The 24,301-nt window shown below is 48.9% G+C and overlaps 8 protein-coding genes across 8 annotated transcripts; 4 read left to right on the top strand and 4 right to left on the bottom strand.

The window, feature by feature from the left end:
- Positions 1-478: 478 nt before the first annotated feature.
- On the top strand, positions 479-3,329 carry I303_100729 (uncharacterized protein; the record flags this gene model as incomplete). Its single annotated transcript, XM_065968187.1, has 8 exons — positions 479-1,039; positions 1,103-1,297; positions 1,357-1,596; positions 1,669-1,821; positions 1,904-2,164; positions 2,228-2,946; positions 3,037-3,241; positions 3,309-3,329. The coding sequence occupies 8 exons, from the start codon at positions 479-481 to the stop codon at positions 3,327-3,329; spliced, it is 2,355 nt and encodes a 784-aa protein (XP_065824259.1).
- A 900-nt stretch (positions 3,330-4,229) lies between these two features.
- On the top strand, positions 4,230-5,042 carry I303_100728 (uncharacterized protein; the record flags this gene model as incomplete). The annotated part of the gene is made up of 1 exon (XM_065968186.1): positions 4,230-5,042. One exon carries the CDS (start codon positions 4,230-4,232, stop codon positions 5,040-5,042), a length of 813 nt encoding a protein of 270 aa, XP_065824258.1.
- A 257-nt stretch (positions 5,043-5,299) lies between these two features.
- On the bottom strand, positions 5,300-6,158 carry I303_100727 (uncharacterized protein; the record flags this gene model as incomplete). Its single annotated transcript, XM_065968185.1, has 3 exons — positions 5,300-5,522; positions 5,628-5,668; positions 5,922-6,158. 3 exons carry the CDS (start codon positions 6,156-6,158, stop codon positions 5,300-5,302), a joined length of 501 nt encoding a protein of 166 aa, XP_065824257.1.
- A 433-nt stretch (positions 6,159-6,591) lies between these two features.
- I303_100726 (uncharacterized protein) lies at positions 6,592-8,551 on the bottom strand (the record flags this gene model as incomplete). Its single annotated transcript, XM_065968184.1, has 9 exons — positions 6,592-6,773; positions 6,831-6,909; positions 6,983-7,175; positions 7,238-7,285; positions 7,350-7,385; positions 7,451-7,517; positions 7,576-7,858; positions 7,939-8,324; positions 8,380-8,551. 9 exons carry the CDS (start codon positions 8,549-8,551, stop codon positions 6,592-6,594), a joined length of 1,446 nt encoding a protein of 481 aa, XP_065824256.1.
- Positions 8,552-9,742: 1,191 nt separating this feature from the next.
- Positions 9,743-12,242, top strand: I303_100725 (uncharacterized protein; the record flags this gene model as incomplete). Its single annotated transcript, XM_065968183.1, has 16 exons — positions 9,743-9,959; positions 10,023-10,058; positions 10,117-10,156; positions 10,221-10,235; positions 10,289-10,439; positions 10,493-10,508; positions 10,575-10,587; positions 10,645-10,672; positions 10,726-10,780; positions 10,839-10,849; positions 10,914-10,991; positions 11,047-11,595; positions 11,669-11,768; positions 11,829-11,872; positions 11,927-12,021; positions 12,095-12,242. 16 exons carry the CDS (start codon positions 9,743-9,745, stop codon positions 12,240-12,242), a joined length of 1,596 nt encoding a protein of 531 aa, XP_065824255.1.
- Positions 12,243-13,341: 1,099 nt separating this feature from the next.
- I303_100724 (uncharacterized protein) lies at positions 13,342-15,786 on the top strand (the record flags this gene model as incomplete). The annotated part of the gene is made up of 14 exons (XM_018404097.1): positions 13,342-13,556; positions 13,615-13,643; positions 13,708-13,748; positions 13,808-13,839; positions 13,901-13,990; positions 14,043-14,069; positions 14,154-14,197; positions 14,264-14,325; positions 14,382-14,456; positions 14,539-14,884; positions 14,956-15,285; positions 15,355-15,464; positions 15,545-15,679; positions 15,754-15,786. 14 exons carry the CDS (start codon positions 13,342-13,344, stop codon positions 15,784-15,786), a joined length of 1,569 nt encoding a protein of 522 aa, XP_018266751.1.
- Positions 15,787-16,277: 491 nt separating this feature from the next.
- On the bottom strand, positions 16,278-19,476 carry I303_100723 (uncharacterized protein; the record flags this gene model as incomplete). Its single annotated transcript, XM_018404096.1, has 8 exons — positions 16,278-16,352; positions 16,427-16,546; positions 16,629-16,721; positions 16,803-18,776; positions 18,872-18,915; positions 18,977-18,990; positions 19,069-19,275; positions 19,400-19,476. The coding sequence occupies 8 exons, from the start codon at positions 19,474-19,476 to the stop codon at positions 16,278-16,280; spliced, it is 2,604 nt and encodes an 867-aa protein (XP_018266750.1).
- A 701-nt stretch (positions 19,477-20,177) lies between these two features.
- On the bottom strand, positions 20,178-23,274 carry I303_100722 (uncharacterized protein; the record flags this gene model as incomplete). The annotated part of the gene is made up of 5 exons (XM_065968182.1): positions 20,178-21,092; positions 21,156-21,556; positions 21,622-21,797; positions 21,852-21,941; positions 21,998-23,274. 5 exons carry the CDS (start codon positions 23,272-23,274, stop codon positions 20,178-20,180), a joined length of 2,859 nt encoding a protein of 952 aa, XP_065824254.1.
- Positions 23,275-24,301: the final 1,027 nt, after the last annotated feature.

Below are 24,301 nucleotides of genomic sequence, written 5' to 3'. Positions count from 1 at the left end.
CCATATAATCAGTCTCTGCTATCTCTCCAGAACGGTCTCTTGTTGCTCCTTGACAACCTGGAACAGCACTTTCGCAATTCGCCTTAATGACGGCAGAACAACAACAAATCGACTTAACGCGCATTTAACAGTACGCGTTCTCCTTTGTTCACTCACCAATACCTTTGTCCCATACACTGACTAGCTTCCACAACCTTTCATCAAAGCCAGCGATAACATCTTCCCTCTCAGCCCAGGCGCCCAATCAACCGTTGCGGACGATCATTGACATACACAATCGACTTGTCGTACCTTGACAGCACACCACACCAGTCATTGATTTATTGGTATCGCGTGGTCACTACCGAATCTGGACCTACCGAAGACAGCTCGTAGGCACTAAAATAGCTGCATTCGGCCTCCATAGACATATACTTGCTCCTAGGAGGCCGTTTGTCTCCCTTGGTCTTTGATATCTCGCTTAGACGCTACCGGGAAGATGTCAACCATGACTATGACAGCTTCTTCTATTCCTGGCGGACTCGCCTCGCCTTCCGGATCATCACATTCTCACGCATCCAAACGACTGACCAACAGAATGACCAACCGATACTCGGTCAATGCCATGTATAGTCTGGCTGCAGAGCAAGACGTAGAACTGGAAGACGAACTAGCTCGAGCGCAAAAGAGGTTACGTGATCTGAAGTCTCGGATATCGTCTCAATCGAAGAAGAACTTTGTATTAGAACGGGATGTGCGGTACCTGGACTCTAGAATAGCATTGTTAATTCAAAATAGGATGGCTGCGGACGAGAAAAGGGAAGTTGCCGAAACGTTAGAAGAGATAGATGAAGATAGTGGGCTGTGGCCGGACGAGAGGAAGATGAACCAATACGCCAACCTGTTTTTCCTACTTCAGAGCGAGCCTAGGCATGTTGCGAGTCTGTGTCGACTTGTCAGCTTGACAGAGATCGACACTCTGCTACAGACCGTGATGTTTACGCTGTATGGGAATCAGTATGAACAGAGGGAAGAGCACTTGCTCCTGACGATGTTCCAGGTGAGTCCAACTTTCAACTTTCCGTAGTGAGCTCCGGTCAGGTAAGCTGATGGATACCGAAAGAGCGTGTTATCCGCCCAGTTTGAGACGACGACGGAGTTCGGATCGTTATTGCGGGCGAACACGCCTGTGTCGCGGATGATGACCACATATACACGTCGAGGACCTGGTCAAAGTTACCTGAAAAGCGTACTGGCAGATCGGATAAATAGTCTGATAGAGCACAAGGACCTGAATCTGGAGATCAATCCGCTCAAAGTGAGTTCAGCTGTCTGCAAGTGGTCTAACTCAGATTCAGCTGACGGGTGAATGGTCAGGTGTACGAACAGATGATACAGCAGATAGAGGAGGACACCGGAACCCTTCCACCATCGCTGCCTCGTGGTGTACCGCCAGAGGTAGCAGCCGCCAATGCCGACGTTCAAGCCATTATAGTGCCTAGATTGACGATGTTGATGGAGATTGCAAACACGTTCTTGGCGACTATCATGGAAAGTATGGACACGGTCCCTTACGGTATCAGGTGGATATGCAAGCAAATCAGGAGTTTGACGAGGGTAAGTAGATTTCTCGCTTGCAGGAGTTAGCGATTGTCATCTTACGGAGCTAACCTAACCCACTCCTTGTAGAGGAAATACCCGGACGCTTCAGACGCCAGTATATGTTCATTGATCGGTGGATTCTTCTTCCTGCGCTTCATCAATCCTGCCATCGTTACACCTCAGGCATATATGCTAGTAGATGGAGTTCCGGCGAAACATCCAAGGAGGACATTGACCTTGGTGAGTCAGCACCTTGAGATGTCCTACATGCATCGTCTCTCTATTCAAGACACCAAGATAACTCACACTGCTCCATTCGCAGATCGCCAAAATGCTGCAGAATCTCGCCAATAAGCCAAGTTATGCCAAAGAACAGTACATGATGTCCCTAAATCCGTTCGTGGAGAACAACAAAGTCAGGATGAATCAATTCTTGAATGCCTTGTGCGAAGTAGGAGATTTTTATGAATCGCTAGAGCTGGATCAATACATGGCACTATCCAAGAAGGACCTGCAAATCAATATCACGCTGAATGAGCTGTACAACACACACTCTCTACTGATGCAACACATGGAGGTACTGGTGAGTCCTCCTTGGTGAACGATGTTTAATGATGTGTTAGATCATAGCTGATGAATTACTCAGTCACCTAATGAGAAACATCACTTGCGGATACTGTTAGATGATCTTGGGGCGGCCCCGGGACAAGTACCGCGTAAAGAGAACAGGTCTATCGAATTACCGCTCTACTCTCGATGGGAAACGCCCATCCAGGACCTGTCCACCGCTTTAATGTCGGACAGCGTGACGCAGAACGATATCAATTACATGGAAGCAAAATCGATTTTCGTCCAACTGCTCCGATCAATGCCTCAATTAGCGGATAAGCGACCCATCGACCTTCCCGGCTTAGCGGAAAGAGCAGCTACCTCGAAAGATCCTGTACTGGTTCGCAGAGGTATCAAAGTCCAAGCTTTACTATCCGAGTTGGAATCTGCCGGAGTAGTCGACGCGTCGGACCAATACAAGATCATACAGGACGAAGTCGCTGCGGAAATGGTCCACCTAGGCAACGCCAAGGAAAAGGTTGTCCTGGAGACTAGATCTCTCGAAGCGGTGTACAAGACCATATGCGATCATAACAATTACCTTAGAAGTCAATTGGAGCAGTACAAAGCCTATCTGCAGAATGTCAGATTGACATCGTCGAAAGAGAAAGGATCAGCTGGTGGAGTCGGAGTTGTGACTGTCAACGGAAAGGAGAAGAAGCAGGTCAAGAATCAAGTATTAGGACCATATAGATTCACCCATAGTCAATTCGAGAAAGAGGGTATCATCATGGAAAGCAATGTACCGGACAACAGGTGGGTTAATCGGAATCACCACTTTCTGCCATCGGGGCGATTTCGATTTGTTCACGTCCAGGAAAACACGCTGATGTTCGTGCGATATAGACGAGTAAACATCTATTTCAATATCACATCACCGACTCCTGGAACATTCATCATCGCTCTTCACTTCAAGGGGCGGGAGAAACCGATATTAGAGATGGATTTAAAGATCGATGATCTGCTGGAAAAGCAGAAAGACCAGCAAGCTATGCTGGATTTGGAGTACGTGCAACTGAACGTCCCAAAGGTGTTGGCTCTGTTCAATAAGGTGAGTTTAATTATAGGTTTAAGTCATTTTCGCGAGGAGACACGATCTGACAGACTTGGCATCTTAGCTTTTCTCAAAACGAAGATAAGCCAATCCATTCATGAATCATGATTTACTTCTTTTCCGGGCATTTTGATCATATCTTCAACAAAGAACGAATGTCATACAATACCTCAGTTTTAGATATACCATTCTATCGATATACCCTTTTCCGTTGCATAATCCTGCTTTACAGTGTTAGGTTGCGTCAGATCTGTCTTATCATATCCTTTGGGTGTTCAATATTTCCATGCTGCGTGTGGAAATTGCTTTATATTTAGTCTAAATGATGCGTTATGCACTGAAGCATTACAAAGCAAATTGCTGTAGGTTACCCCGTAAACAGCCAGCCATACGCCAGATATGATTTCAACATGGAGTACGGTGACGATCCCTGCGCAGGTCCCATCGCATGACGTCGTCGAATTGCCTTCCTTACGAGTACCTTCTAGGTAGAGCTTTTCTCGACTTTTCGACTGATTTTTGTTCGATTTTTTACCCAGGTGTAACTGCAGCACAGCCCACATCTCAGCGGGAACCGGCGACTCGCGCACAAGTACAACGGAGCGCATGCTTCGCCCCATGCCTCGACAAAAGCCGGAAGGCTGCATTATCGCTTAGTCAGCTCCACTCCTTGTGGCGTAGGAAGTTGTTCCTTCATTACGTAGTGAGGAGCTTTATGGGAGCACGAAGGCGCGTTCGACTTGCTTATTCACATCGCTTTTCAGGAATACCTTCGTCTCGCTGGCCCCCTTCCGCTTTCGAAGACCAAGATCGAGTCGAGGCATTGGGAACTACTGTGGGTCAAAGCGAGACAGACAGGGACACATAAGGAGCGGATGCAGCTATCAATCAATCATGTTTATCGCTATACACTCGCCGCTTGCCATACACTCTCCATCGAATCAGATCTTCTGAATCAACCGTCCCTCGTTTGGATACGATTGTGATGACGGTATACGGCACCCCGGGATCTGAACAACTCTTTCCACCTTACCGCCCGCTTTCTTCCGGTCAACATCGTCAACAACCACCCGGTGGTCGCAGTTTCCTCCGTGTCCGCAGTGTCGAAGAAAGCCCCAGTGTCTCTGACGCCCCCAGCATCCCAGCAGGCAGTATCACTCTGCTATGTTGCCCAAGTCTGGACAACGGAGCCGATTTGGATAAGGCAACAGGTCGTTTCAATCCATCCCAGTCGTCTGACACTATCTACGGTCTAGTGCTGCCTACCAGGGCCACTTATATACGTCATGTGTGGGATCGCTGGCCATATTCGAACTCGAGCGCACAAGCAAGCGACAACTTCATCCGGACATTGACAGCCAAACTCGGAGGGGAGGCACAAGGTGATATCGAATCGTTCAAAGATGCAAACACCGAGCTGTCCCCAAGTTATCAGTCATTGGTACCCCGCCTTGACGCGTTGACTAGACGAAGCAACGAGCCAGCTCAATGCGCAAGTACCAAAGAATTCATCCAAGCAGAATACGACGCCTGCCCTTCCAGACGTGACTTCCGTATTGAAATTGTCTGCCGAGATGAGTTGCTCTCGAGAGAACCGACGAGCACGATCGAACAGCGGCCACCTGAGCCATTCGATTCGGACCGGCATCTTGGGTTTTTGCAGGAGAAATGGGGAGGAACGATCATTGGAGACCAAGATTCGTTGACTCAGCCCCCAGGCGGGCTTCCAGCAGTGCCTGTGGTGTCCTCAAGCTGTCCCGTACAAGAGATGGGGTCTTCCGCGCAAGGTGCTCTTTGATATGGTAGCCCGTCTCTGTACATGATCGTCTTGACCCGTTTCGTCTTCTCCGACTACTTTTCGCCCCGTGGATATAATCTCAATGTCAAAGTCCCTGGTGCCCTTCATGCATCACTTCACCCAAGGTTTAATCAAAAATCGCTTGCACATACATTGTTCGTTCTGTCCTAGTCACCTACGAGAAGATCTCAATTTCAGACAAATGCCAATCGAGGTCTGTTGCAGTGAAGTCTGCCGCCGACTTGCACATCTTCTCGTCAATCTCTTGTACCTTTCTTGACTGTGAAATTTTTGAAAGTCACCAATGCTCCTTCGGATTTGGGCGAACAGCCCAGCACGCCAATGAAGGCGCTGGTGGCCTTTCCATCTCCAAAGACGTTCACTTCCCTCATCGGCGTATCGTTGAGGAAGACTTTCAGCAGGTGACCTTTGAGCGTTATCGTGAAGCGCGAGGTGATAGGTGGGCAAGGCTGGATGTTCCTTTGTTAATCGAAATCACGAGATCTCTTCGTCAGCCTATCACTTGTGCATCACGTTCAGTCTCACGTATCAGACGACCGAGAATAGTGTCATCTATTGACTCACCAGTCAGAATAGGGAGAGGTAACTACCGCTCCAGTCCATATCTGCCCATGATCAAATTCTAACCCCGCTTTCACCCATGTGGTCTCGTTGATCCGAAGGAACAAAGCTGCTTGATCACTGATTTGATCCGATTCCCAACACCGTCATCGGCCTATCTTTTGATTGTCACCGGGACCCACTTCAAGCGACTCACTACTATTGATTACGCATCGTTGACCAGTCAGGAAATTTTCCAAGTGACGAATTGGGTAAAGGTAAATCTCGGAGAAGTGCTCGACATCTGAGCGGACTCACTTGTACTTCAGGCTTGACATTCACGTCTACCGAAATCTCGAAACCTTCTTCTCCAAAAGCGTGCTCAAAGCCATATACCAAACCGCTTGAAGAGTCTACACTTGGGGTTCTCCACCAATCAGTCTCCCTCTCCGTGGGGAAGCTGATTTCGGTTCCGTCTCCGGAGATCTTCGGTGCGTGCGTAGCTTTGTTCAGCGTCGTCCATCTGGGATCAGTGAATGGTATGGACGTCATCATCATGAATGTCTTCGTCGAGATGCCGCACGAAACACAGAATTGTCTCGCTCCCAATAAGGTGTCAAAGAAGTGGACGATTAGCTGATGACGTGTTATCAGATCCAGTCGGCGACTTCCGGACCGGATCAGAACTTGCTGTCACTTTGACTCGGCTCACTAGGACGCTCGTTGCTGCACAAATAGTGCTGGACACCAGTGCGACAAACGAACAAATGTCAGAGCAGGCTGGAGTCAGCCAATATGAAGCTCCACATGTTGTCCAGACTTGGCCAGCATTGATCTGAGGGTGGTCGGCCCCGCCAACATGGGCTTTTGAAGGACGCCAGCTGGCCTTGAGTCTAAAACCTGCAATACATACATACGCGAAGTTGCGCCCGCGAGACCCGATGGCCGCAAAGGATGAGGCAAATAGGTAGCTACTCGATCCCCTGATCTATACATCCAGCTTGGACGGAAGTCCGCCATTGTGACTCAGTTTTCCTTTATCCAAACCTTTCCTCAATTTCGCCAATCGCTCCTCGGTAATTCGGAAAGATGAAGGCATAATATCGTCCCACTCTCCAGTCAAGATATGTTTGGCTAATGCCGGTGCGCAGATGAAGATCCGTGCCATACCTAGTGCCGAACGACTGTCAGTACGCATTTGTTCAGGCAAGAGCTAATGATGCTCACCATGACCATTATATCCCGCTCCTATATATTGTCCAGGTTTTCCTGGTACGCTTCCAACAAAGGGTACCGAGTCAGGTGTCTACGAAATCATAGTCAGCTTGGTGTGCAGACAAACAGCCAGCCCAAAAATATCAGCAGGATGAGGTACTCACCATACCGATTATACCTGTCCAACTATATTCGTAACCTTTCGCTTTACCCTCTTCTAAACCCTCACTTGACCATCCGCCGTCTGGGAAAAGCTTAGCGAATTGCTCAACGGCATTTTGAGTGACCTCAGTGGAGTATGAGGAATCGTCGACGGTATTCTGTATAGCAGCTGCTGTAGCAGGAGACATGCCATGCCTGTGTTGCCTCGATCAGCTTTCCGTGAAGTTGATTTGACGGGGTTATAAGCAGAGTCTCACCATTTTCTCGACGTGCCCAACGAGATCGAATTATCCGGTCGACAACATCTGTAAGAGCGAGACAATTCAGTCACGGATTGCCTCATGAACGCTACAGACGCCGATGACCTACACTGAGTAGAAATGCTGGGGCAAGAATCGAAGAGAGCTATTCAGCGAGATCGGTGGATCAGCGCACTGGGAAAAAAGTTGTAGACTGGATATTGCACTCACTAACTACCCTCTATCCTGGGGAACTTCTCTGGACCAGCTGGAGCGGCAGATAGCTTGATGGCTTGTGCTGAGGAGATTACTGTTATCAGCACATCGACGGATCAGTCTATTCAATAATTGCTTACCTCGGGTAGGTACGATAAGTCCCTCCAATTCCTCTAAAAGAGCATCACTGTAGGCGTTGGTAGCATACACTACTTTCTTGGCTTTGACTATTCCTCGAGGAGTTTTGACATCCCACGATTCTCCATCTTCAGCTTGGGTCACAGCATGCGCCGGAGCATACGAGAAAAGCGAGTATCCTCCGAGCGATTGACATATTTGATGGATACCCAGTGTGAGTTTGGCTGGATTGACAGTTGCCGCCCACCATTTGACCGCACCGTGAGCGACCCCTATCCGCGTTTCCTGTATCATGTCAGACCTGTCAGTCAATATCGTCAGGCCCTTCAGGCGATAAGATACGCTTGCATGCGCGAGGTACATACCTTGATCGCCTGATCTTTGCTCAACTCCTCCACTTCTGGCTGACCACCAGCGTCCAAGAGGTCTTTCAGAGCCTTTGACGCATATTCCTTGAAGTCCTCCGATAGACTGACATCGTAGGTATCTCTAGGTGTCCATTCGCAATCTATCTTGGTCTTCTCGATGAATTCGTTCACCTTTTCGAAAGTAACTCTTTCGGATTTCAATATACGTTTGGCCTCTTCAGTTCCATGTAGTGCTGAGAACGCAGGGAAACCTCTCGATTCATCTGGTCGACAATGTCCTGCATTCCTTCCTGATGCACCGGAACAGATTTCCCGGGCTTCTAGAACAACCACTGAATCAGGTCGGGAGGGGTCATTGAGCAAAGAATGAGCGGTCACGGCACCTGCAAATACAATTAGTATGCCGCTTACCATGGACGAGAGCAGCTTGAAACCTACCGCAGAGACCGGAACCAATGATCACTACATCAGCCTCGGCGGGCAGTGGGTCATCTCGACCGGCATTCAGCAAAGGATGATCTCGCGTCGAATGCTGCCATACGGATAGACCACCTAGTGGAATAGGTAGATGGGGATGGGGCGGAGGGGTGTTGTTTATAGCGATGGGCATGACGAAAGCAGGATTCAAGAAGTCGGTACACGGGTGACAGAGTATGCTTGCATCCACCGTGATCACTCATGAACAGATAAATAAGAACTCGTAGATCGATGAGTATGAGTGGGAATGGAGGAATGGAGGCAAGACCCTAGCTAGAGAAGCTATTCGGATGTGTCCGACGGTATTTCGTCCGCTAATCCGATCGGGCTATCGCGATCTTTTAAGAATGCTATAAGATGCGACTCGTACCCGATCTTGACCATTTGTCCCCTCTGAAACCGACGTCTTACGCGCTTGTGTGGTCGGGTGAAAGGGTTGTAGAGGCAAGTACGACACCCTCCGGCCCATGCAGCACCGGTTCAACGTGGACTCAGCCTGATGCAAAATGACTTCGCGTTGCGTGAAATCGCGACAAGTGGGGAAGGGGATCTGGTGGAAAGAGGCCGACAAAATGACGAACTGCATGCCGTTGTGGACTCCGCTCGATAAGGAGGAGCAGCCCTATGACCAGGTCTGGACAATCGTGTACGGGCTCAGCAGGAAGTATACTTGGACATGCATGAGTCGATAGGGCAGGGATGAAGGAATTAAACAAGCTTTTTGACGCTAGTAAGCGTAAGCGAGCTTTGCAAAAACAAAAACATTGATAATTCCGAATTATCTACGGTGATCACCGATCAAAAACCCCTCCCATCTTCCTCCTTCCCCCGCCTAGATCATCGACTGTTCACATTTCAGCCTCCACACTTTAATATCGTACCTTCTTGGCTATGGCTGAATTTAATCACTTGACTTATCTATTGGACAAAACCCCTCGGTATTCCGTAGTTTCTCCTCCTGACGATAAGCAGCAATATCAAATCCTTCCTTCCTATTCGGTGGCGTCGTGTGAGAACTCTCTGCATTCTTTTAGGTGTGACGACACGTTCGGCGCTGCACATGTACCGAACTTCGGTTATTTCAGGTTGTACGACTCTTCACTCCTCCACTCTGAGTAGCCGATGGGCGATAAGCGTTAAGCGTCTGGTGGGCCAGAACACATATAGGGTAGACGAGAGATAGAACATCATGTGGTCTTCTTCCCCACAAGCTAGTTCATCAAGAAGTCGTCTAGACGATCAGTCCTTTGTTACATCAACAACACCAAGTGAATCAACACCTTTGATAGACAGACCTACCACAGATAGACAGGTTGACAACAAGATGGTGTCGATGATGCTGGGCTTCAAGCCCAAGAATGCCCCGGTCAACCCTGACGAGGCTGCCGCTGTGATTGATCCTACCGCGCACGTAGATCTGCACACGGGAGCAGTCATCGAAAAGAAGAGCAAGAAAGAAAGATTATTCATAGCCAGGCTGGATGCAATCCTTTTAGTGTATCTCATGATCAGTCAGGTCATCAAGTACCTGGATCAACAGAGTGGGTTGGGACGTTTGACTGAGTCCTCTCTAGTTCAATAGCTGACTTGACCCTTTATTGCAGATATATCCGCTGCGTATGTCTCGGGAATGAAAGAGGGTAAGTCATCGCCGACATCGGAACTAGGTGCATCTCTAACGCCACAGGCGACATACAGAACTTGAGCTTTACGGAAACGAGTACAACTTCATGACTACGTGAGCTGTCCTGTAGTATTTATTTTAATAAGACACGGACAATGCTGATTGCCCACGCATGTAGTTGGTTCAATGTTGGGTGAGCTCTGACCGTTTTGGTGACGGGATCATCTCTGATCGCTTCGGCTTCAGATATGCTATCTTCCTCATTCCCTCTCAAATCATCATCACGCGAGTTCGACCCTCTTTATGGCTTCCCTGCCTCGAATCTTGCTGGGGTATCCTCACCATTTCCATGTATAAAGTCACAAGCGCCAAGCAGGTCTTCATTCTGAGAGCTTTCGTGAGTACCCCATTACACCGTTGCACGTGGGTCGCCGCTGACAGACAAATTAGATCGGTTGTTTCGAGGGTGAGTTGTGGAGGAGTAGACCAAGAGGTGAAAATCACTAATGCAGCCGCTCGTCACGCCGAACAGCTACTTGCTATCCGTGAGCCAGATGTTCCCCTCCTGCTCTCACTGTTACTGACTTTGAATGACTTCTCAGCGGTGCGATCATGCTTTTGATGTCATGGGTGAGTCGCTATCCACCTTACCTAGATAGACATATTTCTGATATCAGAAACAGTACACACCTACCGAGCTGGCTTTCCGAATCGGTTTCTATCACAGTTGTCAGACCGGTAAGTGTTTTTCCACGCTCTAGATCTTGATCCAAGCTTACAATGCGTTGTGACATAGTGGGAAATATGGTATGTTGGCGTAAAGCTCAGCTTTCGAGATCTGTGATTGACGTGCGATGGTGCTATGGATCAGCTAGCAGGTGCACTCCAGGCAGCCATTTACAACAACCTGGACGGTAGACATGGAATCAGCGGCTGGAGATGGATGATGGTAAGTCCTTCGGTCGAATATGCCTTCGATACAGAGTCGCTAAAGTGTATGTCAGATCATCGACGGAATCTTGACCCTTTGTGTGGCTTTCGCTGGATTCGTTTTGATCCCTGATTTCCCCACCAAACCCAATCCGTTGTCATTCTGGCTTAGACCCAAACACGTCGCGATCGCCGTAGAAAGGACCAAGAGATTCAAGAGAGCCGATAACAAGAAGTTCACCTTTGCATCTGTCAAAAAGGCAGTCACCGGTCCTCTCTTCTACTGTTTCGTCATCCTCTACGTCGCTTCGGTTCTTGCGCAGGCCTCTTACCAATACTTCAACTTATATCTCAAATCGTTGACCAACGCGGACGGTTCGAAGACATGGTCCGTGGCCCAAATCAACGCCATCCCTATCGGCGGAGGTGCGATCACTATCGTCACAATCTGGGTTGTCGGTTTCCTTTCGGATCGATACCAGAATAGATGGGTCCCGGTCGTCGTTCAAGCCTGTATTGGTATCATACCAGGAATCATCATGTCCATCTGGAACGTCTCATCAGGTATCAGTCGAGGCGGAGTTTACTTCTCATACTTTGTGTGCTTCTTGACACTTGCTACTGTGAGTACTGCAATTTTCACCTACTCGACCGCTTTGAGACCTTTAGGCAATGCTAACGTATCACATCTTTCAGGCTCCGTGTATTTGGGCTTGGTTATCCGATCTCAATCCCTTCGATGCCGAACAAAGAGCCTTCACACTTGGTTTCGCCATTGCTTTCTACTATGCATGCGGTAAGTAAACGTCATTTTCTAGATTCCCCTGATGAATCTGCTAATACCTCAAACCTTCAGGTGCTTGGTCCTCGCCTCTGATCTGGCCTGCAAAGACTGCTCCTGTATGTGATGTTATCCTAAACTCGATTCAGAGAAAAGCTGATTTGCTCCATCAGGTATTCAAATACGGATGGCCCGTACAAGTTGCTTTGTGGTGCTTGGTGATCATCATGGTCTTGACCTTGCGATACGTTGAGGTCAAACACATCAGGTGAGCTATCCATGGATTCTGCATCGTATAGCATATTGGAATAGTCATTGACGAGGTCCATCTTCCCTTTCAGACCTAAGAACAGACGGATCATCGAGGAGAAGGAGGAGGCAGCCCGAGCTGCGCAACGAGAAGCCGAATTACACGCCGCGGATGATATCGACAAGAAGGATACTCAAGTGCACCGCATCACTTCTATCCGATCCGCGGAGACCGCATAGGTGGTCGAAGGTGGGATGTGTATTTCTGCGAGAGCGGTGTCAGCAAAAGTCGGCATTGTAAGGATTTTACGAGTTTCGGACTCGATGTTTGCTTTCTGGTCATAGGGCGGAAATTGTAGTGGATCTGTTTAATACGGTTGTTTAAGAGTGGCAAATGCGCTGTCTGATTAGGGCAGATTTCTTCAGGATCCATGCGGGATGTAAGAAGGTCGTCTCTCGCAAACGTAGAATATGACCACCAAATGCGTCGCACGGTGGGACGCACGGCGGATCGGTACTCATAGAAAGCATTGGCTGGCAGCTCTGAAGCCATCCCAACACCGCGTTTCCTGTCAGTCCATGCCTAATTCATGTTCGGTCTAATTGAACTCTCTAATTTGCCGGGAAATGCGAGGAGTCGAGAATAAGCGCCCTCGCTGGAATCCTTATCTCTCTTTCGGACGACGTTCGGTGACTTCCGCCAAGCCACCATGTCATCCAATCTCTTATCTCTCAAGTTCGTTTATTCATAGCCCTGAGACGACGGCCGTATCTTTTTGTTCTGCTTCCAACGTGATACCTTTTAGCTCCAATTACGCAGGAACAGAAAGGGATATCGTCACACGCTATTTTTGGACCGCTTGCAGCACCTGTCACCTTGGCGCAGCGCTGAAGGCAGGAGCTGACACTGGGATATGCCTGCTCTGTCGGCTCTTTTTCAAAAAGAGGTGAAGTACGTACGATGTGCGAAACCCTGTCTGGAATTCCGCTATCTACCATTGGGATCTCTAGCTGTCCCTGAAAACCTATTTCGAGTGAACGAATGATCTTCCGTCCAGTGAGCGTCTCGGTGGATATATCTGCTTTTCTGCGTCACATATTTCGGCTAAATCGACCGCAAGCGCAAGAGGCGAGCTGGGTAGCTGAGAATACTTTCTCTCATTGGCAGAGGAATAGCATCGGACGAAGCCGGATCTCTGCCCATCTCCAATGATACAGAATCAGCGATAGAGATAAGGGGAAAAGGTTGTGAAAAGGATATATAGGATGGCAGATTCCTTCCCCGCAGGATAGTTCCTTCCAAGCTCATCCAGGTCCACCATAGTTTGCCAGCTGCAAAATGTCAACGACTAACTCAAAAGTCGAATCAGAGAAGAACGCCTCGAACGTCGAGGTTTCAGTGGTGCCTCAGGTCGGCAATGATCACGCCCACCACGTACATCTTCAAGATGTCGACGAGGCTGCGGCGTTCGTAGCTGGATTTAATGGGGTGATCACGAAAGAGATGTCTGACAGGGTCAGACGAAAGTGCGATTGGCATTTGCTGCCTTTGATGTGCGTCAGAGTTCACTTCTCCACTGATGTCGTTGCTGATGGAGGTGAGGTCGCGTAGGATGGTACTTTACTTTGTCCAATTCACCGGTCAGTCGTCATGATCTCGATGGTGCTCCGAATGTTCAACTGACTTGAAGGGTTCGGAATCCAGATAAGACCACCTTAGGTTCATCGGCGATTCTGGGTATCAAGGTCAGTCATATGTCGTAGCCCTCAAAAGCACGATACCGAGCTTACACTACCACCCGCAGACCGACAATCACCTGACTCAGGCTCAATACAAGTACGTCTCCTTTCGATAGCTCTTCGATAGTTTGCCATGCTGAATCGACTTGTCCTTGCAGCTGGCTTGGAACGATCTTTTACTTGGCTTACCTGATCTTTGAATGGCCTCAATCGGTTGCTTTGCAGAAGTTTCCTCCAGGAAAGTGGATGTGAGTCACCTTCGATTCTTCTAGGAAACGAGGCACTGACAGGTGTCTGCAGGGCGTGTAACATCCTCGTTTGGGCTGTGTAAGTGATCTGTCTGGCATCTCGATCGCGATCGGAAATCCCGTCGAACGGAACAAATATCTAACCATGTATGAATACACACAGCGTTCTGTGTTGCCATGCTGCTTGTTCGAGCTTTGCCGGCTTGTGTGAGTAGAATTTTGCATGAATCACCTACCATCCTTCGCAGTATACTGATCGGTGTCTGTGTTCAGTCGTATGCCGAATGTTTTTGGGGATCTGTGAAGGTAGTATCACAGCTGGTTTCCTCGTCTTGGTGAGTTTGAGTGACAATTCTCGCTATACCCCGCTGACCAAAATCGATTCACCTAGACGAGTATGTTCTACACCCATTCTGAGGGTACCCAGCGAGTCGGCTATTGGTTCTTGATGAACGGCACCGCCCAAGTAAGTCGTCTGTCTGCATAACCTCATTACCGTATGGTATAAATGGTAATTGGGCTGATCTCGCCGTCGCTTGCTTACGTAGATCTTCAATGGATTCGTCTCTTTCGGAGTCTACCATATCAACCCAGAGATCATCCACCCCTGGAAGATCTACATGATCATCACAGGAGGGATCACCTTGATCGTCGGCGTCTTCTTTTGGTTCTTCATCCCTGATAATCCGATGAAAGCCAAGTTCCTCACCCACGAGGAGAAGATCATCGCTATCGAACGACTCAAGGGCGAATCCACCGGTGTCGAAAACAAGGTCTGGAAGAGAGATCAATTTATCGAAGCGTTGACCGATTGGAAATCATGGGCATTTGCCGTGTTCGCTGCTTCCAATAACGTAGCTAATTCTCTTACCAACATGACGCAACTGATTATCAGTAAGTCAAGCTCAAACCCAAGATTGAGCATCATGTAAGACTGATTACGATTATGTGATTCTCTTGATTAGATTCCTTCGGATTCACAGTCGGTCAAACTACCTTATTAGGCTGCGTTTCAGGGGTAGTTGAGATCCTCACTATCTACTCTTCGGTACTGGTCATCAAGAAGTTCCCCAACTCAAGAGGATATGTCGGCGCATCATACTGTTTGCCTAACATCCTCAGTGCCTGTCTTTTGATCGGTCTACCGTTCACCGTCAAGGGTGGTTTGCTGTTCGCCATCTATCTCGGAGGTGTCGGTACTCCAGGATTCGTCTTATCTTTATCTTGGTGCGCTTCGTCCACTGCCGGCCACACAAAGAAGACTACCACCAATGCGATGTTACTCATCGGCTACTGTCAGTAACCTCTTTCTGCCGAACCTTAGTCAGCGTAAGGGAGATTTGCTAATTTGCTGAGTGATTTAGGTCTCGGTAACCTATTATCCCCTCAGATGTGGCAAGCCAAATACGCTCCTAGATACTATCTCCCATGGGGTATCATCTTGGGTACATACGTCATTAACCCCCTGATCCTGGTACGTCAATTCAATTCCCGCATAAGCGGGATCCGATTGCATCACTCGGATTACCGCTGACCCTCATCTTTCATGGATAGCTCGGTATCCGATTCTTCTTGAACAAGGAGAACAAGCGAAGAGATAAACTGTTTGCTACTGGTGAAGCTGAAGTCGAGAAATTCGTTGATGAAGAAGGCAGAGAAATCGATTCGACTTTCTTGGATATTACCGACGTGAGTGATTCGCTTTTAGTCTTTGGATCAATCACCATCAAGCTGATCGTTGCACTGCTGAACCATAATCGCAGAGAAAGAACCTTTCTTTCAGATACCCGCTTTAATCGGACATGTCCCCTCTATTTCGTCCAGTGATAACAGGCGAAGATCTGAATTTGTCGAAAGTAGTCGTGCGCTACTCCTAGTAGATGTAATTAAATGGCAGAAGGGTTTGCAAAAAGGATGACTGGTTATCGAGGTATGCGCGGATGGGTGGGCGCTGTGTGTTGTGATTGGCGTGGGTCAGTTGTAGAGTCTAGAGAGCGAAAGCTGTTGATGTTGTTGCTATGTGTCGATGAGTAAGATAGAAAAGTTGTAGATCTCATAAGTAGGCAGTTCGTCAGTCCATCATCCAAAAAGTATGTTAGTATGTATTGAGAAACGAGTTGCGAGTTCCTATCAGCTAGCACTTTTAGCAGCAAATCGCCCCCTTTTCCGACTGGATGCATGCAATCTAGGGAGGTTCGCATCTGATGTCAGCTATACGGACCTAAAAGGCGCTGGTAGCAATCTAAGAAGTGTGCAGTCACAGGGCGGGGAGAGCCGAGAGCACGGTCTAGCTCATACAGACTCGCAATCCCTCTAAGACAGTCTCTTTGTCTTCGGCCGAGTCAGTGAAGACGAAGAACTCCTACACGGGTGTGAAGGCGAGTATGAGCTGAACTTTCGACATCCCATTCATAAGCCAATCGCCTGGCGACTCACTTCTTCACCCTTGGGTCCATCCGAAATCACTTTGAAGCTATCCTTGACTTGTGATTCTTCGTATTTCTCGGATACACTTGACGAGGGGCCAATATATATCGTTTGTATCGGTTTAGCATCCTATATAACCACAAATTCCACATTCGTCAGTCCAACCTCCTTGTATGGTTGTACGCGACTCAATAGGGTTCGGGATACTCACGCCCTCTGCCTTGTACAGCTGCATCTCCTTTGGCAACATGTGGAAATACCGTCTCCGCCACGTCATACTCTTGTAGGTCTGGACCGTCACCCACTAGTACAGCCCACCAGATCGTCAACGCCCTGACTTTCCTTGATTGGACCCGATCCAGCGTGATGACGTTCAGCAACTTACGCCTCGCAGCATGATGCCTCCTTCTTGTTTGCCTCTGACCAAATCATCCTTGATCCCTGCCTTGCGCTTTCTCGCTTCCTCAGCTTTTATCCTATCCTGTTCTTCCCTGTCCAATCGAGCCTGTTCCTCAGCCTGCTTTTTCGCCAAGGCTTCCTCTTCCAATTGTTTTATCCTGGCTAGCTCAGCTTCTTCAGCTTGTTTCCTTGCAGTCTCCTCAGCTTCTAATCTTTCCCTCTCGGCATGCTCTTCAGCTTCAATCCTCGCTCTTTCGGTCGCTTCCTCAGCCTCCCTCTTGATCCGCTCGTGTTCTATCAATACAGCTTGCTCCTCGGCTTCTTGTCTAGCTCGTTCTTCAGCTTCCAATCGTATTCTGTCTTCCTCTCTTTTAGCTTCCTCTTCCAGACGCATACGTTCAAGCCTGACTCGCTCTTCTTCGATCTTCCTCTCTTCTATGATTTTCCGCTCAGACTCGATTCGTTCAGCTTCCAGCCGATCTTTCTCTTCCTGAGCCAGCCTCTCAGCTTCAGCTAATTGTCTAACCCGTTCCTCTTCTGCACGTAAAGGCGCCTCGCGTATAGCATGTTCCTCAGCCGCTTGACTGATCTTTTCGGCTTGTTGTACTTGCTCGTCACTCAGCATTGTAGGCGTGGTTCCCGTTTGACCCCCTATCTTATCTTGGATGGGAATTTCAGCTGCCTCAACCGCATGGCCTACTTGCTGTTGGCTACTGGGGCCTGCTACTTGGTCGTCTTCATCCTCTGACTGGTCATACGCTAGCCTGACACTATCTTCATCTGAATCGTGCCCATTCGGCTGGACAATGTCTTTCCCGTTTTCTCTTTGTACTGCGTTTTCGTTTTCGTTTTCAATTCCGTTACCGTTCGACTTGATCCTTTCCTCTTGATCTCGTCTGAACCGCTCTTGAATCTCATTCTCAGCCGTCAAGCTCTTCTGGCGCGCATCATATAACGCTTGTCTAGCAGAGGGCGACGGTGATAACTGATTAGACCTTGTTTCAGCTGGTAGCGATAACGAAGTTGCGCCATGACCTGCTGTGTTTGCCGAAGAGGGAGTAGGTATCTCAGATTGTAAGGGGATTCTCGGTTCGTCGAATTCGGTGATAGTGTCGGAGGTGGATATGGGCTGTAAGGCGATAGGCGAATCCTTGGGGGGAACAGGCGGAGCATATTCGACATTGCTCGCAGGGTCGGTTGAAGAGGAACCAATTTCATTTGGTTGTGGAGAGTCTGGAGGCTCATCTGTAGCTTGGGTCGATGATCTACGTCTGTGAAATGCCTTCACTAACGAGTTGTTCTTGAATCTACCTTCTTTAGGGGAAGTGGTGATATTGTGCTCTACCGGTTGGTTCTGATATTGACCAATGGAGGGATTAGGCGTCGAGGGCGAGTCATCCGTAGACTGGCTGGGAGATGATTTATGACTTGTAAACGTATTTTTCAATCGCATACCGAATGACGTCTTCCTTCCTCTGGGCGAAGAGGAATCGCCGAAATAATCCGAAGACGATATACCTTTATTTTCCACTTTGACTGGCGAGCCTAATGCTATAGGTGCGCTTAACGCAGGACCAGGCGAGGCAGTACTGCTTCTACTTGACGTATCATTTAGCGAGATCACCCTGGGATCTCTCCGGCTAGGTGAATCGTTGAACTGTTTACGGTTGGGCGAAGGAGCTGATGAGGAGACGTCCCCGTATTTCTTGGGCGAAGGGTGGTGTATGCCATCTGCATGAGAGGCCGATACCGATCTTGATGAGCTGGCAGTAGGCAAGTAAGGCATAGGCCCATCGCGATTGAGAGGTGACAGCGGATTAGCAAGATCTGAACCCGGTATAGAATATTTGGGCTTGGGTGCTGGAGGCAATGAGGAAGATTGATTGAGGGATAGTCTCTCGCTAATAAGCTCTTCGGTGAGTTGTGAGGGATGAGCTATCGTGATGAGAGCGGAATATTCCTACAACAATGGTGTATCAGTCAGCGTGTCGCTGTACACCAGATATCGGAAACGACCCATCCAGATGCATTCAGCGCCAAAGCGAGATAACTCACGGGGAAAAGGGAGGCCACCGATCTAGCATGAACCACCGCACGAGCTACGTTGCGTACGCCAGATTAGCTCAGAACCGGTTCACCTGCTCAAGAAGGTGGGCCTACCTCGCTTTACTCCTCTGTCACGTCAGTCCAAGCAAGAAAACGGATCAGCATGTTAGTCGGGTTGTCGGAACACGAAAATAGGCTGTGCTCACCCTACACTATCTCTGAGGAAGAGCAAGACCAGTCCCTTCCCTGCTATCTCTCCATATCCGAATAAAACATCTTCACGTGTATCGCTCAAGTGTTCTTGCCAGGAGGGCAGCACCGGTTCTCCGCCGGATGCTAAGAGAGTGATACTTTGCGACAAGGAAGAGACGGGATTGGGTGAAGTGGGCGAGGATGCATAATGCAATAACAACCTATATGGTATGAATGACATGAGAAAATTGAGCATGATCATTCCTAGGCGTAGTTCCACTCATAAGACGGGCAGGTCATCCATATCAATCGAGCAGAAAAGAGATGTGCAATGAGCGGACATACCAGGTAGTCGAGTCATTAGCATCCTGTAATTTACTCCTTGCTACCCCTATCTGCGGGTCGGATAGGTCGACAGACATCCTGGTATCCTGGGGTCGCTATATAGGCTTTATAGCGAGTTCTGAGGTCTGTGGAATATGGCTCAGACCGAGAAGTAAGATGTGAGGTGAGATGCAGTGGATGAGGTGGTGACGTGAGGTCAAGCCAGTCGTTTTCGGACTGTTATTCTTCCCAGGCACCGTATCCGAGCTATGCACCATGTAGCGCGGCGCAAAGCGGACAAAAAGGTTAATTCCCGATAATGTGCTTTGCCTCGTCGCCTAAGCTCGACCTCTCACACCGTTAAGCAGCATCAGCGGTCCCAACGGGGTCGCAAGCTGCTAGATACCCTCAGCACAAGTATGGGCGAATACAGAGGAAAGACTAGGAGGCTCCGGCGTTTCGCCTGATCACATCCGGAACCGTCCGCAGGATTTCTCCGCCAGTCAAGCAAAAACATCATATTTGAGGACGTCTTTGCAGTATGTATGTATAGCATCTGATCTTGTCATGGTAGTTTAATATGTACCTGGGTATATGAGTACTGCATTATACAACTTATTGCTATTTCTGCTCTGACCCTGCCTGTCCTGGGCAAATTCATCCTTTCATCCGTGTATATGATACCCATTCCGAGCCGTCCGGCCGCAACATTCCTCAAGCGACACGCATTCTGATCGACTTTGCTGGCCCCATACTGCCCCAATAATGTTCAGCACGCGTACATGTGCACAGCAGCCAGTCACAGACCAGCCTGGGGACCTTGTTCTACTCCAAAAATCAAGTTATCCGCCGTCTCTTCGCTCATCTTCGCAGTTGCAGTTGCAGTCGTGCCATTACTAGACTTGTCTTCAAACTCAAAAGGCGGAGTACCCAGATCCATCTCACTCGAACATTCACTTTGAGTGCCCGGATATCGCTCTATCGCACTGAAACCCGGTTGAGCGTTATTGCTGTTGCTGGTGATACTGTTCAAGCCAGAATTCAGCGTTTGGAATTGGTTGAATGACGAGGTCATGCCCATCCCTTCTCCTTCTAACGAAGCAGGGTTCATTGTCGACGAGATTGGCGTATGAAGGGTAGCCTTAGCCTCTGTCGAGGTATTGGCAGTGACAGGGAAGCCCCAATTTCCTAAAGGCGGATTTTGCCCAGTTGACGGTGTCGGTATCTGGGGGTGCATAGTTGTGTTGGTGAAATGATCAGGCGAATGCACTGTGTTCCATCCATATCCGCTGACGTCGTTCTGGGTTTCAAGGCCTGTTGTACTACTTGTCGTAGCCGTTGCAGTGGATGGTAGTGGAACTTGACCAGATGCGTCAGTCTGAGAAAATTTCATGGCTTTACTTGTGAGATCGAATTCGCTCAAAGAAGCGGAATCACCACTCCCGCCCGAAGAAGAGGACTTCAGATCAGGCTGCGAGAACGATCGTTGTCTTTGATGTTGAGTCGTCTGCAGGTTTGTTAACATGGGCAACTCAAATGGCGGAGTCTGAACCCCTCCAGTAGTGGATGGGAAAGAAGTGGACGAAGACATCGAGGGGAACCGCCAGGAGCCTCCTGATGAGGCTGGAAGTGCTGCATTCATGTTCGAGGTAGTGGATGGGTACGTCTGGGACGCGAGGTATTGCTGGACTCGGGAGAAAGCAGTAAGGAGAATCTGATGATCACCCAATTCAGCCTTCCGCCCTGCAGGTCCCAAACGAGCTACAAACTTATTTACCTCTTTGTCCCCAGTCAATTCGCATTTTCCACCTCCATGAGTTTCTCCGCCCGTAAAATCACCTACCTCGCTCCACAGGCCTTGTCCAGCTTTTTCGCCTTCGGTCCAAGCAGCATACTTGGCCGTGCTCATCGAGAGCTCAAAGCTGATAGCCACAGCTTCCGTGTTCAACGAAGGGTTCTGCACAGACTGTAAATTTGACATGGCGCTAGGACTTATCGGGATCTCGATCCTGAATGTATCGGTTTGGTGGACGACGTTTAGGTACAATGAGGGCTGATCTGAAGGAGGGAAGCGTATAGTGGCTGCTAAGTCGGGATGAGCGATACCCGTCCCCGGCATCAGAAATCTCGTCCAATTGGCGATCGAAAGCACGGTGATGGGTAGAATTGTCAAGTTGGCTACATCTCAATAAGTATGTCAGCTTTCCTGTAGCATGACCTCACCAAAGGCAGCGGATGCTGACCATCATCATCATGTATGAGACCCTTCAGAGCGTCCATATCGACTCCTTTGTTTCCGCCACCTTTCGATGCGCTGGTAGACGCGGAGGATCGATGACCGAGCGAAGAGCTATCTCCGCGAGTGTGCAGAGGCTTAGGCAGATTTGCGTCTCGTTCTTTGGCTCGAGACTTTGAGCGTCTGTGAAATCTTGTCAGCTGAACCGTTCAGAGCTGACGGGACATATCATCTCACCTGTTTTGGAACCAGATCTGAAGTGTTTTTGGTCTGACAGCCGGTCCTAGCCGTTTAGCCAAAGCTTCCCGAGCTGGGCCATCCGGGTTCCTAGTGTAGTTATGTCAGTCATAATGCGTTTTATACGGCGATTATAGAAGACTCACTTGTTCTCATCATACGATTTGATCAAAATTTCCAGCTGTTCTTTTGTAGGCTTGAATCTCGGTGGTTTCGCCTCCATCGGTGGGGTAGCCCTCAAACCCATGCCCATCATTCCTATTGGCATACTATTATATCCCATCGGCATGCCTAATCCCATCATGCCTGTATTCACTCTACCATACCCATCATCCATCGTCATCTGGGACATGTCAGCTCCTATGGCGGGTGAAATCGCAGTCGCGGGGCTAGGGTGAAAAAGGCGTTTCGGTTCAGCAGTCATGAGCGGCACTGAAGGTTGTCGATTGAGCCTATTTGCAGCTGCACCTTGAGGCAGGGGGCCCGGGTGGACATGATGATTCATCAGCGAATTTGGAAATCTAGGCGAAGGATATGGGTAAGAGCTTGGCCCAAAGGAAGCAGATGGAGTGGACGATGCGAGGGTCATCAGCGTGTTCGACCGTTTTCTAGTTGTTTGAGGTATAGCCGCACTCGCTGAGAAAGTCCTAATGGGGCCGCCTGGTCGGCTTAGCTGGGCATTGACGGGCGACGTGACAGAGGATCCTGATCCTGTCCCCGGAGTCGGCGACTGAATTGTCTGGTCAAAAGTGGGACTGGAGGTAGTGAAGCCAGCCAACATAGGTGACAAGCCTGTCAAAGCGCCTGAGAGGGATATGTGGTGATTGTGACTCCCTTGCATACCAGCATGGTTGTGAGATGTGGACATCGATTGCGATGCGGAGTTGGGTGGTGGTGGGGGCATGAAAGTATGATCCATAGTGGAAGTCGAAGCTGTTGAGGGCCATGGGGTTCCTGCAGCGGTCGAAGGTGTCTGAATCGGAGCGTTCGCATCTCTGAAGATCATGTTATTGGAAATTGCTGTAGGTCGAGAAGGTGTGGAGTTGGGATAAATGAACTTTGCCGAAGCACTAGCAGGTGTAGTGTGTGTCGATCGAGAGCTTATCTCGGATTGAGCGTCAGGTGGGGTTGCATGGGTGGCATTGCTCAGATGATCAAAAGACCAAGCCGGAGTCATGGGTAAGCCTGAAGGCAATGAGGAGCCGCCTATGTCGGCCGCTGCATCCGGCCAGAATGTAGAAGCGGAGGCATTGTTGTCGACATGTGTTGGCTGAGGCGTGATACTCTGCTGACCATATTCGGAAGCTTCTGAGGAGATAGGTGTCGACTTAGGAAGAAGAAGTGAAGATGGATCAATCATCTGATGATCGTCCTCGCGATCCATCGTGTTCGGGAATCTGAATGGCGAGGCGGTCGGCGACATGGTACAGCCTCAGAAAGGAAAATGAAAGTGGTTGTGTAATGAGTGTGGTATCGATACTATACCGAGAATCCTGCAAAAGTAAGCATCCATGGAAGTTGCTGACAGCATCGTGCACTCACTGATGACAGTGCAAATAGCAGCCAAGAGTGTCCGTAAAGTAGGAGAATGACAGGGTTACCTCTATCCGTTTCTATAATTGGATGACCGTTCCTCCAGGGAATTGAGAATGAGATCGAATGAACCGCAATCTCGCCTTAATACACCGTATGATAAATGATAATGTTGTTACCTCAGAAGTAGCCTGCATCCGCAGACGGTACTTTTACAGGATAAAGGAAGGCGAGTTGTGTCTATGTCGATGTGTATCAGTTGATACGGAGGTGAGTCTGAAAGGGATGTCGCACAGATATCGGTGGGAAAAGTTGGAAAGGGTCCAGATGCTAGACAGAGTAGCCACGATAAGCTCAATAGGTGAGGTCTCGCATGATGAGGTAGGCTTACGCTAGATCGGAGGCAAGGCTGGAGGATACCGAAAGTCGACAGATCTTTTGTTTTCGAAATCGTCCTGTTCGGATGTATTTATTGTTCAGTCTTGGATCTTTGGAGCCATACAATGAGCTGTCACCTCCTATGTCGGACGCCAGACGCTGGAGTCCGTTTATTGGGATATGAAATTCGATCAAATGATTAGGGGGAGTCGATATGCTTGGATGTGAGACGTCAAGGGATAAGTATAAGAGGAATGCGAGAGGAGATACAAAGGGAATACGTCCTTTCCTATGGCGGATTGTTGATGTCGTGAGAAAGAAGTCTTTCGGTTTCGCCAAGGATTCAGAAGTAGGGGGAGTCTCAGTGAGGTGGTGTTGCACGAAGAAAGGAAGTAGAATTTGACGTGAAAGAGGATAAAGGGAGAGATGGAAAAGGCATACACCTTTGCCTTTTATAGGTAGAAGGAGAGCGCATGGGAGAAGAATGGCGGCGCTCACTCTTTCTTGATTTACAGATCGCCACTGCTGAATACGCACTT

Source organism: Kwoniella dejecticola, chromosome 1, assembly GCF_000512565.2.
Source record: "Kwoniella dejecticola CBS 10117 chromosome 1, complete sequence".
In the NCBI taxonomy this organism is placed as follows: domain Eukaryota; kingdom Fungi; phylum Basidiomycota; class Tremellomycetes; order Tremellales; family Cryptococcaceae; genus Kwoniella; species Kwoniella dejecticola.
This window is presented reverse-complemented; position numbering and strand designations above follow the sequence as displayed.